Raw genomic sequence first — 17424 nt, forward strand, 5'->3', positions numbered from 1 at the left:
TGCAGCTTTACATCCCGCAATGATACTTTTAACATCATTAAAAATCAACATCTACCTAACCCAGATCTTTTGGAAGGACTTGATAGGTGGATATAAATGCCAAACTCAATCTAAACATTTGACTGATTGTGAAATCAATCAATATTAATATGATCCTTCAATTTTAGACAATGTTATTAGCTGGTTCCATTTTTTATTGATGCTTCTGATATCCAGGAACTATAAAACTTTATTCAGTCTGTTAGACTATTATAGTTTATAGATAAACTTAGAACCGTGAGATCAAGCAGGTAGTAAATAAATGGAACCTTCCCCAAAACAAAATAGAAATGTTTCTGAAAAATGTATGGCTAATGCAACTTAACAATCCATTGTTTGCCCATCCTCTATTCCTACTTCCAAACACAGCTACTATTGTGTTTGTATGAGCAAATATTAAATAAATCATAAATTTATACTCAATCATGATCAGAAATTGAATCTTGGCCCCTTGTTTATTTAAAAAAACAAATAAATATTCTCTGACTCTGCTCTGATCCTTCTCAAACTTGATACTAATCATGTACATTTACAAACCGCATGCTATTTTCTCCAAATCCAGTCTGTCAGTGTGGAAATTGGATTAAACCTCCTTGGGAGTAGAGCGTAGAGACACAAGAGCAATGAAAAGTTGTGCCTTCCAAGATGGCATCAGAGGTGGTATTTAGCTGGTTTGAACTGGTTTTGGCGAACTGGTAGCAGAAATTTTGAGTAGTTCAGAGAACCGGCAAATACTGCCTCTGGCTGGCCCTGCCCCCCCCCCCCGCTTCCATCATTCCCTGTCCTATATTCCCTTGTTTTTTTAGCTCAGTTGATTTACATGGCAGAGCAGATTTCTGCACCTCAGCCAAGCTAAAAAGACAGTTCGGCTAACCAGCGCTTTCACCAAGGCTGGTCTTTGAGTGCTGCATGCGTGTACGAAGCGCTCTCTCACAGAACTGGTAGGAAAAGATTTGGAATCCCACACTGGATGGCATGTACTGTTCCAAAGGACTAAGGTTAACTTACAATGGGTTTCCCACTAGGACTTCATAGTTTCTCAAACTGGATTGCAACTCAGAGAAATTTAAAGGAATATAGAAGGCAAAATGACAAAATGATAGTACTATCAACATTTACTCAGGGCCTAACACCTTGCTCTAACTGCAGAATCCACAATGGTCACTGCATTACCACAAAGAGAACTCCTGTGATATAGTGATTAAATTTTGGAAATTAGTAGACCAAACCATGTTCAATTTTAAACTGTCAGCCATTGCAAATCATTGTTTAAAATATTTGAATAAAGTATAAATCAATGTATAGGGAATCCTCAAAATATGACAGCAGTTGGGACTGGCATTTCTGCCATTAAGCAATGCATTCATAAATCATGTGATTATATCACTTAGCAATAACAAGTGAAAATCACCTTTTGCAACTTCCTGCCAACAACCAAAATCAGTAGGGAAGCTGAGAGATGTCTAGGCTGCTCAGAAGCTGGCCAGCATAGAGGGAAGTGGCTACTGCTCAGTTGGAGAGGGAGTGGAGAGGTGCACAGGTGGCCAGAAAGGCATGCCAGGGCTTGGGGTTCCTACTGCTATGTGAGGGAGGGTGCACCTCTGGCTGGGGAAAATCAGTATGATTGCAGTGAGGTTTAAAGGGGCTTAGTAATTGGCAAGGAAGGCTCAGTGTGAGCACAACAGGGCTTGGAGTGGATGTTGCTGGGTAGAGGAGGATGCACAAGAGTACAAAGGCCAGGATACACAGTGTGAGCACAATGAAGCCTGGGGAGAGGGTGCAAAGGTGTATGAGTGATTGGCGAGGTGCAACATGACTGCAGAGAGGCTGGGGAAATACATGTGGCGGGGTAAGATTTACCTGAGCAGTTTGCAACCCTGCCTGCCAGATTCCTCATTGAAACTGTTTGTGGGAAACCTGTGCCAAAGGTTACAGATTGTGGCCACGTGATCATGGGATGCAGGGCCATCCTATGTGTGATCTGGCTGCCGAGTGCCCACATCGCAATCAAATGACTGGGACAGGTGGAACTTCTAGGATTGGTCGTAACGACCACTCAGCGCATTATAATATAAATCTTTGCTAAAGGAATAGCTGTTAGCCAAGGATTACCTATAAAAGAATTGTGATCTATGTTCTCAACTAAAATTAAAGTAAAATTACCTGTTTCATTAATAAATAAATAAGCATTTAGTTCAAGAATAACTGATAGAGCAAAAGGAATAGAGGGAGAATGAATAGGAAGAGGCTGAATTAATTGCATGTTTTTCCTCACCTCTTTCTTTGCGCCATTTACTGCAACCTGCTCAGAAGTATCTTGGATGCCTGCAGAAATATTACTGTTCCCTGGGACGTTAACATCTCCCATTGAAAAGACAGGAAAGAGAGGCCTGAGAAATCGGAACTCGCTACTTAAGGATCCACCAGTCAAACAAACATCATAACGGTAAGTCCTGGAAAGCGACCCATTCTGTGAATCAGCACAGTTCCCTGGAGTATCAGAACTGGCAGGTGGGAAGTGAGGATGAGTAGTAGGAAATTGGCTTTGGGTGTCCTTCTTGAAGATTTTGACCACAATAAACACAACAATGCAGACCAGGAACACAAAGGAGACTGCAGCCAAGCAGATCACCAGATACTTGGTCAAGGTTTTATCTTCTTCTGGTTCTTGCACACTGACATCCACCCTCCTCAGGAAGGGATCCGAAAAGCCATCCACAAGAAGAACATTAAGCAACGTTGTGCTGGTCTGTGGAGGAAGGCCGTTGTCTCTGACCAGTATCACCAGCCTCTGCTTACTTGTGTCTCGCTCATTCAGGACTCTCCTGGTTTTCACTTCCCCATTCTGCGCTCCTATGCTGAAAAGGGCTGGGTCTGTGGCCTTCAGCAATTCATAGGAAAGCCAGGAGTTTTGGCCAGAATCTGCGTCCACTGCAACCACCTTGGTGACCAGATAGCCGGCCTCGGCTGACTTGGGAAGCAGCTCATTGCATGGGGATGTGTTGTTCTGGAGGGGATACAGGAAGAAGGGAGCGTTGTCATTCTCATCTATGATGTGGATTCGGACAATCACTTCTGAGCTCAGGGAAGGAGAACCACCATCAGATGCCCTCACAGTGACTCTGAAGCCTCTTATCTGCTCATAGTCCAGGGATCGGAGGGCATACATGTTTCCAGTTTCAGAGTTGATTGAGATGTAAGAAGTCACCATGCCATCACCCTTCCCAGGCAGAACTATGTAATTCACTTTAGCATTCAGCATTGTGTCCACATCCAGAGCATGGACTGAGCCAATGAGCAAGCCTGGAATATTATTCTCCCTGATTTGCATGTCATATGAAGACTTTTCAAAAACGGGAGAATTATCATTGACATCGGAGATCTGAACATTAATCAATCTTGTGGAAGTGAGCCTAGGAGCTCCCCAATCAATGGCAGTGATGGTGATGTTGTATTCAGTGACTGTCTCTCTGTCTAGGGGACTTTGGAGCACAAGCTGATAAAAGTTGTTTGTGGTGGCTTTCAGCACAAAAGGGAGTTTCATCGGCACGGAGCAGGACGTTTTGCTGTTGTCTCCAGAGTCTTGGTCTCTCACATTGAAGAGGGCCACCATTGTGTCCAGAGGAGAATCCTCCTTTAAAGTGCTGATCAGAGATATGATAGACACTTCTGGGGGATTGTCATTCTCATCTTCAACCTCTATGAGTATATTGCAGTGCCCTGAAAGACCCCCTCCATCTGTTGCTCTGATGCTCATGCTGTAGCTCTTTTCTTTCTCATAATCAATCTGTCCACAAACAGTTACTTCACCAGTAATTTTATTTAAATGAAACAAATTGTTTATTCTTTCAGGCACCTGATGGAACGAGTAGAGGATTTGCGCATTTGAACCCAAATCCAGATCTGTAGCTTCCACCTTAATCACAGGAGTGCCCTTAGGGAGATTCTCCTTTATTCTTGCCTTATATTCAGACTTACTAAATAGAGGAATGTTATCATTATGATCCAGAACATTAATATTAATTTGAACTGTGCCAGTTTTCTTTGGAACTCCTCCATCAATAGCCATTAGAATCAATTCAAGATGTGGCATCCTCTCCCTATCTAATGTTTTCTTCAAAACAAGGTATATATTGTCTTTTCTATCTTCATTCTTTTGTACTTCAAGCTGAAAATGCTCATTAGGACTGAGAATGTAATTTTGGATGCTATTATTACCCAAGTCATCATCCTGAGCTAATTCTAAGGGAAATATCATATTTATTGGAATATTTTCAGCAATGTCCATCTTAACATTGTTTTTCCAAAAATTGGGTGCATTGTCATTCACATCTTCTATCTTGATTTCAATATTAAAGATATCTAAGGGGTTTTCTAAAACAAGCTGAGAAAGAAGTAGACAAGGAACATTCTGGCCACATAAAGCTTCTCTGTCTATTTTATCATTAGTCAACAGATTCCCAGTTTGAATATCAAGGTGGAAGTATTCCTGAGTGCCCTCAGCAACTAAATGTGCTTTGCGTGTGGTAAGCTCCCCTGTTTTCAGTTTCAATTCCTTCAGCACATTAGCCACCAGAAACCCCTTTTTCTTTTCTTCAGGGACAGAAAAGCGAATTGAAGCACACATTACTCTAAGGAATGAGAAAGAGAGAAGGATATACAGACCTTGCCTTTTCCAAAAGCAATTCTCCATGATTCCAGTCCCTTCCTTGTAGGCTCAAATTCTGCCCCAAAATTCAGTTTTTCTTTCCTTCCTTTGTGATTTAATTGTTCAAACCCTATTTAATTGTTCAGTCTTTTGCCATCTTATAATCTGCAACATTTCCCTGCCAGAGTCAGATTCCTTTTGTTCAGTTTTGTATTACTGTTTCCCCTAATTCTGAGCAAGCAGAACAAAATTTCTTTGTTAATATCGCCACCATGTGGTGAACTAGGCAAAAATTCTATCTGCATGGTTTAGATTCAGGAACACATTGAATCCATTTTTATCTGTCCACTAGCTACCCTACCCAGCAGATTATCTCATTAACTGTTTAATTATATAGAAAAAGAAACAGCGTGACAATCTGCACAAAAAATCAAAGTTATTGATAAAGACTGTAATCCAGTCCTTTCGCAGTTGAGTTCTGAATGACTGTGGGCATATAGTGACCCTTTAGGTGGCTTCTGCTGTGCACCCAAGGATATCAAGTTTAAATCTGTGTAAGGAAATCTTTTCTGCTTTGAGGCCCCTTGGCAACATCTTTCAAGGTATTCAGTTTGGATTACCAGTGACAACATCCTTCTACAATTTTTTTGCTGTTGCTTGTTGTCCCATTTGGGAGAGGGGGGGGGGGCTTTGAATCATGCTCCTGTCAACTGCCCTTACAGTTTTCTTGAAAAGTTTTTGGGAATCTTTTGCCTTCTTCCTAGGCATCAGAGAGAAAGATTAGCTTATGATCACCTTTCCATGTTACTGTCTCAGAGGAAAAATGTTTCTTACATTCCTTTCTTGGTGTCCTTTAAATCTGTTTACAGCACTTGTAAACAGATTTAAAACAAAAAAATCCATTTTTTGTTAGTCCTTTTGCAGTATAATAACTTATACATTAACCATCATGGGTAAAATAACTTAGAGATTTGCCTTGTATGATACAGGTTTGCCCTTATGGAAATATGGGAGATTGGAAGGTGAAATAGGAGGAGGGGAGAGAGGTTCTACTCTTTCATCATTTCTCTAGGGAACAGGATTCAGACGTAGCCCATTCCCTACTGAGGTTATCCCTTAAAGAAGTAAAATACTGCAGCCACAATGGTCAAGATTACGCAGTAGAAGGAAGATTACTGTTAGAGCTGCCATCCTCCGCTCACACCTAGTGCTTTCTTAGATGCCAATCTGTCATTAGCCATGGAGGGATGGAGCTGTGGGGAGATGGGGGAAACCGAAAGCCGTCTTCATGCCATTCTGAGAGATCCCAAGGCTGCAGACCAGGGAATGGAATGCAACACCCATCCATCTACCTAATCGTTACCAAAGCATCTTCTCTGAATAGGACTGGACAATGGGGAGATAACAGGGGTGGACCGGAGAAGGGAAAGTTAACTTGGGAATCTTCACACACAAACTCTTAGTTCTGACTTTTTTTATTGTAACCACTTGGCTTTTAGTAAAAGTAACCTTTTTGCTACCAACTGAGTCAAGAGTGTTTCTTTCCCAAGGGATGAAGCTGGGCCAGGTCTGACAATTACTTTCAAACTACACCAGGAAAAATGTTCCTGGTAGTGATGTTTATGACCATCTGTTTGGAATTAATTGCTTATACTAAATATACTGGTCATACTTGAAAGCTAACTGAAAAGCAGAGTTAGAAGGGATCTTGGAGGTCTTCTAGTCCAACCCAAGCAAGTGACCCTATACCATTTCAAACCGATGGTTGTCTAAACTCTTCTTAAAAACTTCCAGTGATGGAGCACCCACAGCTTCTGAAGGCAACCTCTTCCAATGGTTAATTGTTTTCACAGTTAGGAAGTTTCTCCTTAGTTCCAGGTTGCTTCTCTTCTTGATTAGTTTCCATCCATTGTTTCTTGTTGTGCCTTCTGGTGCTTTGGAAAATGGGTTGACCCCTCTCTTCTTTGTGGCAACTCTGAAATACTGGAATACTACTATCATGTCGTCGTCCCCCCCCACAGTCCTTCTTTTCAGTAGACTAGACATACCCAATTCCTGCATCCATTTTTCAAATGATTTAACCTCCAGGCCCTTAATCATCTTTGTTGATCTTCTCAGCACTCTTTCCAGTGTCTCAACATCTTTTTTATATTGTGGCAACAAAAACTGGATGCAGAATTCCAACTGTGGCCTTACCAAGGCATTATAAAGTGGTACTAACAGTGATGATATAATCCATCTGGTCCTGGTGAATTTAACTTTCTAGCATGATCAAGTATTCTCTTACCATTTTCTTGCCTATTTTAATTTGTATTACTTGTCTGTCCTTTATGATTCTGTTTTGTCAGAGTTTGTTGCAGCAATCACATCCAGAAAGCACACACAGGTAACTGATTCAGTAAGATTCATTAATTTCTCTTTATATATAATATAACACATGAAGTAATATACAATACCAAAAGTAGGTTTTCCAACGTGGTAGCAAAAAGAAGCAAAACACAAGCAGAGGAGAAGAGTTCCAGTTCAGAGCAGCAGACAAGTTTATTTGAGCTCACCACACACACAGAGATACAGACTGAACCACACCCTGGCTTCTAGCTGCCTCCGTGTTGCTCACATAGAAAATACGCTTTCAGTTTTTCAAACAGCCCTCATTGGGTGACCCGTTACTATGCTTATCCAAACAGTCCCCTTGGCTGACTGGTTGCCATGTCTATTCCAGTCTATGAACATACTCTGACATGTTTTTGGTGGGTTGGGTTATTTTTTTTCTTTTGCGTGAAGACAGATGCAGAGAAAGAATTAAGCAACTCTAGTTTTTCCCTGCTGCCTTTCACTTGTTCCATTAGTGCTGGAACCCTGGCTTCTTCCGTGGGGAAGTCCTCTCCAAATTGTTGCATGAAATTCCACACCTGAACCAAGAAAAAACCTAGGTCTTTTGATTCCCCACCAAATTTCACACCAAGCGGAGGAACGTAGCCATCCGGCATCTGCGGGGGGCCCTCCCCCTTTTGGAATGGCTTCCGCAGCTGCTGCTGCTGAGGCCGGGACTTCTCCATCCTGATCAGCTCCATTGTTTGCTTCCCCGGCCCCCCTTGGTCAGAACAGGGTCCCTGCAGTTCTCTCCTCTGTTTCTGGGTGATCAGCCTCTCTTTCAGGACCGCTCTCACGTAAGTGTTGCCTCTCCCAAGCCTCTTCAAAGAGTTTCATAGCCTGGGATATCATAAGGTTCTCCTCATCGGCATCCTGCCAAGCAGCTGCTGGTCGCAGATATCGCCTTGTGGTAACTCCAACCAGAATTTCCTCAGGGTCATACTTCTGTCCCATTTCCAACGACCACCTGGGGCAGACGGATTGTTATTCCAAGTGTAGTCCAGCCATTTGCTCCGTTTCCAAAGGGCACGAGGATGCAGCCTCTCCCATGCCGTCCTCGCTGCCTGGGTGGGACATTCTTTTGAAAGTTTGGGATTTTTTTACACTCCCCTTGGAAGGTGTTAGCTGCGGGATGAGTGCGAAACTGAGATCTTGCTTAATGTCAAGCCAGCCTCCCCCAGTAACCAAGAAAGAAACCACTCAACTCCATTTTGTACTTTTACTGGTTATGAGTAGATAGCAGCTAAGCAAAGCAAGATCTGAGGCAAAAGCGTGTGTAATCATAGATATCAATATGTGACCCAACTCCTTCCCCCTGGTAACCCCATCCCATAGTCCAATCCACACAACCCTCAAGTGTCATGTCGGTTCCATCTTCAAAAAGTATCATCAGGTTGGTATGCCGGACAGTTGGCCTTGGCGGGCAAATCCACTATCTGCAGCATGTGCAGTAGATGGTGAGAACAAAACTCGCTTTTAACAATCACTCCTATACTTAAAACTTCCCCTCCCAAATACCATGCCTCCCCCTCCCCATTTCAATGACAGCCGAAAGCAAGTAGTGAAGCAGCGACTGACAGCTTGTCTTTGTTTTCAACAAGTTAGTGATAAGGCGGGTAATCTGGGCAAACAACAGAATGAATTGCCTGTAAAAGTTGGCAAAGCCAAGGAAACTCTGCAATTGTTTCCTCATGTGGGGGCGTCTAGCACCACCTCACTTTATATGGGTCCATCTCCACCCCCCTCATGGGATATTTGGTACCCTAAGTTTATCTGTCTTGTCCTTGTGGAACTCACATTTGGACACTTTAGTGTACAGTTTGGCTGCTTGGACTTTGTTCAGGACTGCTCTGACCAACTTCATGTGTTCTGCTTTTGTCTTGGTGTAAATTAATATGTCATCAAGGTATACCAAAACCCCCTTATATAGGTATTCATGGAGAACCTCATTTATCAGCTACATAAACACAGTGAGGGCTCCCTGTAGTCCAAATGGAAGCATGTTAAACTGGAAACATCCTAGGGAGCAATTAAAAGTAGTCTCCCATTCATCCCCTTCTTTAATTCTGACCCAGTAGTAGGCCAAATAAATCTTATTTCATTCTTTGACAAACTGATTAGTGGATTGGTGAAATGCCATGGACATAGTGTATTTTGATTTTAGTAAAAGATTTAATAAAGTAGACCACAACTATTTTTGGAGAAGCTAGAAAAATGTGTGATAGAAAAAACAAATGTACAGGTACACAATAGGTGAAACCTGGCTCAATAGCAGTAACTGCAAGAAGTATCTTGGAATCCTCATGGACAGTTATTTAAATATGAGCCAGCAATTTTTTGCAGCCACCAAAATAGCCAATATAATCCTAGGCTACATTAAGAGAGAGCTAGAACAAAGATCATGTGAAGTTTAGTACTGCTTTATAATGCTTCCTATCTAACAAAATGAAATTCAATGTAGAGAAAAGTAAAGTCTTATATTTAAACAAGAAAAACCAAAAGTACAAATATAGATTGTGTGAAACCAGGCTTAATAGCAGTAACTGTGAGAGGGATCTTAGTGTAGGGGCTCCCCTCCCAAATTAAGAAAGTTGAAACTATTGAAACGGATTATTTCAAAAGGAACCTTTAATTAAGAAGAATGGAAGCCGTTAAAGGCAAAGCAACATCTGAATCCCTTTAGGCAATGCAAGTAGAATTAAAGTAATAGTGACCCCTCCTATTTGTTAGAATGCAGATTGTAGCCAATACACAACTGTGCAGATGTTTCCTTTATCAACTGCCCTGAGAGCCAAATAAAAATACATTCCCATGGCTATCTTCCATTAGGCATTAAAGTAAAACATCCCACACAGCCATCATAAACATTCCCCAAAAGGGGATGGGATCTCAAACCTCAAACCGGCGCCAGGAAATCAGTTGTAAAATATCAGTTGTCACAGGTACTGCCAATAAATTGACCCCAAGGCCCTCCTCCTCCCAATTGAATGGCAGTATCACTTTTATGGACACTTAGAGTCAATGGACAATCAATGAAATATGAACTAAAAGTGTGCGGCGGCAGCCAAAAAAGCCAATGCAATCCAAAACTGCATTAACAGAGGCATTCAATCAAGATCACATGATGTACTAATACTAGTAAGACCACACCTAGAATACTGAATCCAGTTTTGGTCAATACACTATAAAAGGGTGTCGATACTCTAGAAAGAGTGCAGAGAAGAGCAACACAGATAGTTAGAGGACTGGAGTCTAAAACGTATTAAAAACAGTTACAGGAACTGGGCATGGCTAGTCTAGTGAAGAGAAGAACCAGGAGAGACATGATAGCAGTGTTCCAATATTTAATGGGCTGTCACAGAGAGGAGGGGGTCAGCCTGTTTTCCAAAGCACCTGAAGGCCAGTCAAGGAATAATAGATGGAAACTGATCAAGGAGAGATTCAACATAGAAATAAGGAGAAATTTTCTGACAGTGAGAACAATCAACCAATGGGAAAGCTTGCCTTCAGAAGTTGTGGGAGCTTCATCACTGGAAGCTTTCAAAGAAGAGACTGGACTGCCATCTGTCAGAAATGGGTTGGGATCTGCTGCTTGGGCAGGGGGGTGGACTAGATGACCTACAATGTCCCTTCCAACTCTATTATTCTGTTCTGTTCTGACCACACTTGGAATACTTCATCTAGTTTTGGTCACCACAATATAAAAAATATACTGAGACTTTGGACGAAGTGCAGAAAAGGGCAACAAAGATGATTTAGTGGCTGGAGGCTAAAACATATGAAGAACGGCTGCAGGAATTGAGTATATCTAATCTAGTGAAAAGGACAAGGGGAGACAAGATAGCAGTGTTACAATATTTAAGGGGCTGCCACAAAGAAGAAGGAATCAACCTATTTTCCAAAGCATCAGAAAGCAAGACAAAAAGAAATGTTTGGAAACTAATCAAGGAGGGAAGCCAGTTGAACAAAGGAGAAATTTCCTGACAGTGAGAATAATAAACCAGTGGAACTTCGGAAAATTGTGGGTGCCTCTTCATGGAGGCTTTAAAAAAGAGATCGAATGGACTTTTGTCTCAAATAGTATAGTCTCCTGCTTGTGCATTGGGTTAGACGAGAACTGTGATGGCGAACCTATGGCACATTTCTGAGGGCATGTCAGTTTGGGAACGGGTTTCCAGTTTGTGTTTTGGGCTGTTTTTCGCCCTCCGGAGGCTTCAGAGAAGCTTCCTGAAGCTTCTGGAGGGAGAAAAATGGCCCAACGGACAAGCCGGAAGTCTGCTCCAGAACTTCTGGTTTGTGTGTTGGGCTGTTTTTCGCCCTGCCCAGGCTCCTAGAAAGCCTCTGGAGCCTGGGGAGGGCAAAAAACGGTCAGACCGGGTCCACTGGAAGTTGGAAAATGGGCCATTTCTCCCCTCTGGACGGCCTCTGGGTGGGCGGGGGAGGCTGTTTTCACCCTCCCCAGGCTCCAAGAAAACCGTGTGTGCATGCATGGGGCAGCAGGGGGGGGAGTATCATGTGCACATATGTAGGAGGCACAGTGCGGAGGGGGCATTAAATTAGAGTGGTTGTCACGCAAGTGCGCGTGATAGCACACGGGCGTGTGCTTTTGGCACCCGAGGTGAAAAAGGTTCACCATTACTGGACTATAACATGGGCAAGTCGCGGCATCGTGTGACATTTAGCAGTGTTTTTTCCCTTCACGGAGCTAGATTGGGTGTGGCCTGCATGTGACGCATTCGACCCATGGGTCACCAGTTTGACAGTTATGGACAAAGTCCCTTTGCATCTCTGTTATTCTGTTACAAATAGATGTCTACTTTTTTTCTTGAAACCTGCAGTGATGGGGCACCTACAACTTGGGGAGGCAAACTGCTACATTTGATTAATTGTTTTCACTGTCATAAAATTTATCCTTAGTTTGCTTAGGTTGGATCTCTCTGCTTGGGCAGAAGGTTGGACTAGGTGGCCTACAAGGTCCGTTCCAAGTCTGTTATTCTGTTATTATCAGATATATTTTTGTATGGATGTTTCAGATGCTATTGGTATATTATGATTTATCAATTGTTCATATCTTATTATTTATGATTGTACCTTATGATTTATCATCTCTGAGTTATCACTTTGTTGTTTGCATGTACTCTTGAGAGCTTATGTCCAAGAGATAAATTCATACTTGACCAATAAAGAATTCTATTTCTGTTCTGTTCTCTTTTTTCTTATTATGCCTTCCTACTTTGGGTGTGTATGTGCATGTAAGGGAGAAGGAGAGAGCGAGAAAGGGGAGGAGGGCTAGGGTTAGGTAGGGTTACCTTAGAGATTTGCCTTGTATGATATAGGTTTGTACCTATGGAAATTGGTGTCAAGATTGAACCATTTTGCTTCTTTCAAACGTAATGCTTTTCAATTTCCCAGTGAACTAGTGGGAAGGAAATGGAATGTGGAGAATGTTTGCAAAGATCACGAGAGCATGGAGCCAGCAAGGTCATTGCTGCAGGTGCTTGAGAAAGAGATGGATCATTCTCATAACAAAAGACCATCTCATAATTGGACAATGTACTTGGACACTACTGGAAAAGATAATCAAAAAACATCTGCAAACTTCTAAAAACAAATCGTTAAACTAGAAGCCAGCATGGGTTTGTTAAAAACAGACCATGCCAAACCAATCTTATTTCATTCTTTGACAAAGTGATTAAGTTAGTAGACCAGCGAAATGCTGTAGATAAAGTATACTTAGATTTCAGTAAAGTATTTGGCAAAGTACATCACAATCTACTTCGTGGTAAGCTAGAAAGATGTGAGATTGCCATCAGAAATTGTGGATGCTTCATCACTGGAAGTTTTTAAGAAGAAACTGGATAGTCACTTGTCTGAAACGGTGTACGGTCTCCTGCTTGAGCAGAGGGTTAGACTAGAAGATCCCTTCCAGCTCTATTCGATTTATTTTGAACAGAAATCTCCTGTAGACCATACGGCAAGAGTTTGTTCAGTCCAATAATTCTCTGCCTACCCAACATTTTCATCCTGACTAAAGAAGTTATTTGAATGAGTAATGAAATGTGTCAATTTTAATAGACTTTGGTACAGTTGCCATGATTTAACCTTTTTAGATAAATTGATTGATTTTCACTGGCCACCTCTACATTATGCAACCCTTCAGCTATTTCATAACCCTTCTTTAGCAATTTCAGTGGTGTTCCTTTGAGGTATTTGTTTCCTTCTTTCCTTCAATTTGTTTTTAATGTTTCTGGAAGTCTTTAATATATAGTTCCCCAAATCCTGACCCACTTAAGCATTTAATCACTTGTAGCACTCTCCACCAATCAGATCAAGCCTTGATCATGAGCTACATAATAAAACCTTTAGTTTCTAATCAATATGATGAAATTTTATTTAAATAGTTTTTCACTCAGTCCATATTCTTTTGTTCAAACTCCCATTCAACCCCTCTGCCAAATTTTATTGTTTATTTATAAAATTTATTGAAGCGGTATCGTGGCCTAGAGGTGAAGATTCTTGCCTCCAATTGGGAAGGTTGAGAGTTCAGCCCTAGTCAGTGACAGATGTTTCTTTATCAGGGCACAAAGAGAAAATATCTACTGTAAACTCTGTGTAGGCATCAAGAAGGGAATCTAGCCAGTAAACGCTCATTCAGTCACCCCAACTCCACCCCCAATTACACCTGGAATAAAGGGATTATAAGAAAGAAAGAAAAATTATTAGCCACCTGTCTTAATACAAGATAATACTTGGTGGGTTACAATCAGAGAAAATAAAAAGAGAATTAGAAATAAAAACAGAAATAAAATAAAATAATTAAAGTAAAAATATTAAAAACATCAATTAATATCCACAAACACGATGTGGGGAGGTGGAATCTGTTGTTAATCAATCAATCAACCACCTCCACTGTGATGCTCCCCTATTGGGGCCCCAAGCTTACTGGTAGAGTCAGTTCTTCAGGCCCTTGTGGATAGGAGGGTTGGGGCTGACTTCACACCAGGGGGCAAGATGTTCCAGAGGACAGATGCAAGAGCAGAAAAGGCAGACAGGGCTCGCACAATGACAGGGCCTCCTCTGCTAGCACGGGTGGGATGGGCCAATCCCAGTGGGATAAGATGGTCCCTCAAATAACCATGCCGTGAAAAGCTTTAAAAGTGATTAACAAGACCTTGAATGGGACCCAGAAGCAGACAGGCAGCCAATGCAGATTGCAGAGCAATGGTATTACATGGGCCATTGTTCAGGCCACAAGAATTGCCCATGACACTGAACACTGCGTCAGCTGAAGCTTCCAAATTTGAAAAACTTTGCAAATTGTTTCCTTCTGAGAGAATTGTATGATTTTCTTTTAAGGCAGTATATATTTGATAAGTTTCTCACCTACCAAATTACATTTAGTACAATTACAACACAGGATAAATACCCATATAGAAACTGAAATACATGTAAAACCGATATAAATTTTCCAGTACATTACCCTAAACAAACAAGTTTTCTGGAAATTCACAGCAACGTACATTAATAGACAATCTTTTATTTTTAGAAATTAATAATTTCTGAATTATTCAAACCATATAGATTTATAATGTGCTTCCATTGATAATTATTCTCACCTGGGATATGTGCTCTCTTTCCTCCAATTGATTAGGAAGATCCTGGCAATCATTACGAATCTGTGGATTCAGCAGAGTTTTTTGATGCTCCATAGTAAAAACAGGAAAGAAAGGCCTAAGGAATTTAAACTCACTGCTCAGAGACCCATCAGCTAAGCACACTTCATAGCTGTAGGCCTGGGAAGATGCCCCAGTATTAGGATCCACACACTTGTCTTGCAAATTTGGTCCCCCGGGGAAATTTCCTGTGGAATGAGAACTTCCTATGAACTTCCTTCGCTTCTGAAACTTGGTTGCAATAAACACAGTGACAGAAAGCAGAAAAATGGATGAGATGGCAACCAAGCAGATAATCAGATACAGTGTTAGAGTATGATCTCCTTCTTGCGGGACTTCCTCCTTAGGATTATCCATAATTTTCATGTAAGGATCAGAGAAGCCGTCCACTAGAAGAATCCTTAGGGTCGCAGAGGCAGACTGAGGAGGATGCCCATTATCCCTAACTACCACAATAAGAGTGTGTTTGAAACTGTCTCGCATGTTCACCGGTCTCATGGTTTTCACCTCCCCATTCTGAGTCCCAATAGCGAAGAGACTCGGATCTGTAGCCTTCAGCAACTGATAGGAAAGCCAAGAATTCTGCCCTGAATCTCTGTCCATTGCCACCACTTTGGTGACTAGGTAGCCTGTCTCTGCTCCCCTGGGAACCAGATCATTTGATGGAGAAGTGCTGTTCTGAAGGGGGCAGAGGACGAAGGGGGCATTGTCATTTTCATCTGTTATAAAAACTCGGACCACCGTTTCTGAGCTCAAGGGAGGTGAGCCCTTGTCTACAGCCCTCACCATCACCTGGAAATCCTGTATATCCTCATAATCTATAGATCGAATGGCATATAAATTCCCAGTTTCAGAGTTGATGGAGATGTAAGATGATGCAGGCTCTTCCCTGATCTCTCCAAACAAAAGAGAGTAGGTTACTTTGCCATTCTGTTCTGTGTCCACATCCACAGCATGGACTGATCCAATGAGCAGTCCCGGAATGTTGTTTTCTCGTAAGTGCAAATTGTAGAAACCTCTTTCAAACTTTGGAGGGTTATCATTGACGTCTGAAAGTTGAATGCTAATAACTGTCATTGAAGTGAGTCTGGGAGAACCTTGGTCGGTGGCTGTGATGGTGATGTTATAATGTGACATTTGTTCTCTGTCCAATGGCTGTTGAGTCACAAGCTGGTAATAATTGTTCTCAGTCAGTTTTAATATAAAAGGCAGGTTTTTCTCAGTGTTGCAGTTAGTTCTGCCATTGTCTCCGGAGTCGTGATCTCTGATGCCAAAAAGTGCCACTAGTGTTTCCGGGGGAGAATTTTCTGGTAAAGGATTAGTGATGGATGATACAATTATTTCTGGAGCATTGTCATTCTCATCTTCGATGTCAACAAGAACTTTACAGTAAGCGAACAATCCTCCTCCATCTGTGGCTTTGATGCTGAATTCATAATTATGATTTTCTTCATAATCAATTTTCCCTACGAGCATAATTTCCCCAGTATGATTGTTTAACCTGAATGATCGGAGTACATCTGCTGGTGCTTGGCTAAAAGTGTAAATGATGTGAGCATTGGATCCAATGTCTTTGTCAGTGGCTTCAACTTTAGCAACCAATGAACCTGGATGACTATTTTCCATTAGCTGCACTTTATACACTGCTTGTTCAAATTGGGGCACGTTATCATTGGTATCCAGAATATCAATAATTATCTGTACTGTGCCAGTTCTCCTTGGGATCCCTCCATCCACAGCTTCCAGAATGAGGATAAACTGAGGGATCACCTCGCGGTCTAATGGTTTTGCCAAAAGCAGTTCTGCATATTTCCTACCATTGTTTTGACTTTGTACGTCTAGCTTAAAATATTCACTTGGGCTAAGTATGTAGTTCTGGATAGCATTTTTTCCTTTGTCTAAATCTTCGGCTGTCTCCAAGGGGAAACGTGTATTTATGGGAATCTGTTCAGGTATTTCAAAAAAGAATTGATTCTGAGGGAAAATAGGGGAATTATCATTGACATCTTCTACCTGAACTTCAATTTTGAAGAATTGAAGAGGATTTTCCAGCAAAATTTCAGAGAATAGAGTGCAAGGATCACTCAGACCACACAAAGCTTCACGGTCAATTTTATCCCTCAGTATTATATTCCCAGAATGAGGATCCAGCTGGAAATCCTGCCTGGAGCTCTTAGAAATCAACTGTGCTCTGCGAGCAGAGAGCTCCTTCACATCCACTTTCAAATCTTTTAGCACATTTGCTACTATTGACCCAGCTTTCTTCTCCTCAGGCACTGAATAGCGGAATGGTTCACACAACATACCAGAGCTACACAGAGAAATAAAGAACAAGACCACTTGCCTGCTAGTACGAGATGCTTCCATTTTCTCAGCCTCTTTCAGGGAAGGTCATACATTCAATAAGATTCTTTGTAAAGCAACTGCTGTAATTTCCATTATAGTTGTGATCAGAATCCAGTAGGAGTTATTTTTTTGGTATCCACGTTAAAGTATTTTCTTCGGAAATTTCTCAAGATTTAATTGAAAGCTGTTGCCTTTTGTCCTGAGATTCCTTTGTCTAATGACTGGATCACTCTGAAGTAAACGAATCTCTCTTTTTACTGTTTGGTGCAATAGCACCACCTTGTGTTTAAAGTAAAATGTAGCACTGAATTTAGGAAACTCCTTTGAAAAGGGCATTTATTATAG

The 17424-nt window shown here is 41.5% G+C and overlaps 2 protein-coding genes across 2 annotated transcripts; both read right to left on the bottom strand.

Moving 5' to 3' along the window:
• Positions 1-605: 605 nt before the first annotated feature.
• Positions 606-4732, bottom strand: LOC116510766 (protocadherin beta-16-like). Its single transcript, XM_032220413.1, has 2 exons — positions 2315-4732; positions 606-731 (listed from the first exon to the last, which is right to left on the bottom strand). The coding sequence occupies exons 1-2, from the start codon at positions 4730-4732 to the stop codon at positions 606-608; spliced, it is 2544 nt and encodes an 847-aa protein (XP_032076304.1).
• Positions 4733-13736: 9004 nt separating this feature from the next.
• Positions 13737-17100, bottom strand: LOC116510767 (protocadherin beta-16-like). The gene is made up of 2 exons (XM_032220414.1): positions 14677-17100; positions 13737-13742 (listed from the first exon to the last, which is right to left on the bottom strand). Exons 1-2 carry the CDS (start codon positions 17098-17100, stop codon positions 13737-13739), a joined length of 2430 nt encoding a protein of 809 aa, XP_032076305.1.
• Positions 17101-17424: the final 324 nt, after the last annotated feature.

The sequence above is a fragment of the Thamnophis elegans genome, chromosome 6, assembly GCF_009769535.1.
Source record: "Thamnophis elegans isolate rThaEle1 chromosome 6, rThaEle1.pri, whole genome shotgun sequence".
Classification (NCBI taxonomy): Eukaryota; Metazoa; Chordata; class Lepidosauria; order Squamata; family Colubridae; genus Thamnophis; species Thamnophis elegans.

What these genes read in the sequence shown, in the direction of transcription:
- LOC116510766 (XM_032220413.1), bottom strand. Translation starts at nt 4,732, where the DNA reads ATGGAGAATTGCTTTTGGAAAAGGCAAGGTCTGTATATCCTTCTCTCT. An exon ending in TAAATGGCGCAAAGAAAGAG is followed by an intron (nt 732 to 2,314) that starts GTGAGGAAAAAC and finishes TTCTGCTACCAG; the next exon opens with TTCGCCAAAACCAGTTCAAA.
- LOC116510767 (XM_032220414.1), bottom strand. Translation starts at nt 17,100, where the DNA reads ATGGAAGCATCTCGTACTAGCAGGCAAGTGGTCTTGTTCTTTATTTCT.